The following is a 742-nucleotide window of genomic DNA, read 5'->3' on the forward strand; positions in this document are numbered from 1 at the left end:
AGAGAAAATTTCATATTTTCACATCTGGAACAGGGAATGTCACCAAATCACAGATACTTTGGGAAGTAATGCCTTAATTAAATAAAACCTGAATGAGCTATCAGGAAACCAGTTTCCAGTCCCAGCTCTGGCCTTTGCACTGAGATCTTGGGGAAGTCACCACCTCCAGGGTCTTACATTCTCATTGACACTATTATGGGATGGAAACAGAAAGCTGTGGGCATCCTGTTGGGTCAAACATAAGGGAGCAATGGAAAAAAATGATTTTCTTTTCAAAAATTATATTTTTATTCTTTTGCTCCAGCCAATGCGGTGGTCTGTCCAGCCCTTGCATCTGAAGTGACAGGCTACTTGTTGGCTGGAGAGAAAGCGATGCAGTTACAAAATGCCAAATTTAACCCACCTCCGGAAGGCGTTGCAGCCAAACTGGAAGCAAAGAAATGCACAGATCAGATGTCCTTGGGGAAAAGAGTGGAAATAGAAAGAATATTGGTAATTTCTTTCTTCTTTATGCATAGTTAGAGGCTTCTGACCAGCTGCACAGTATACAATGAGGTCAGCTTGCTGCCCCATGGGGACACAGGTGGTGGGACAGGCCTTCTCGGTCGCCTGTTGATAGGGTGACCCGGGGCCACAGGGTGGGTGCTGCGATTACGCCGGCTGAATTCAGCCCAGCTGCACACGGAGTCCTGGGCATGCTCCTCCTCCTCAGGTCACCTGCCTGCCTGCCGTGTTCCCGTAG

At 47.6% G+C, this 742-nt stretch overlaps 1 protein-coding gene across 1 annotated transcript; it reads left to right on the forward strand.

The window, feature by feature from the left end:
- Window positions 1–294: 294 nt before the first annotated feature.
- LOC105809438 (secretoglobin family 1D member 4-like) lies at window positions 295–531 on the forward strand (the record flags this gene model as incomplete). Its single annotated transcript, XM_012643250.1, has 1 exon — window positions 295–531. A coding segment is annotated over one exon (228 nt), but the record flags the coding sequence as incomplete, so codon positions are not given.
- Window positions 532–742: the final 211 nt, after the last annotated feature.

The sequence above is a fragment of the Propithecus coquereli genome, unplaced genomic scaffold, assembly GCF_000956105.1.
Source record: "Propithecus coquereli isolate 6110/MARCELLA unplaced genomic scaffold, Pcoq_1.0 Scaffold1930, whole genome shotgun sequence".
Lineage (NCBI taxonomy): Eukaryota > Metazoa > Chordata > Mammalia > Primates > Indriidae > Propithecus > Propithecus coquereli.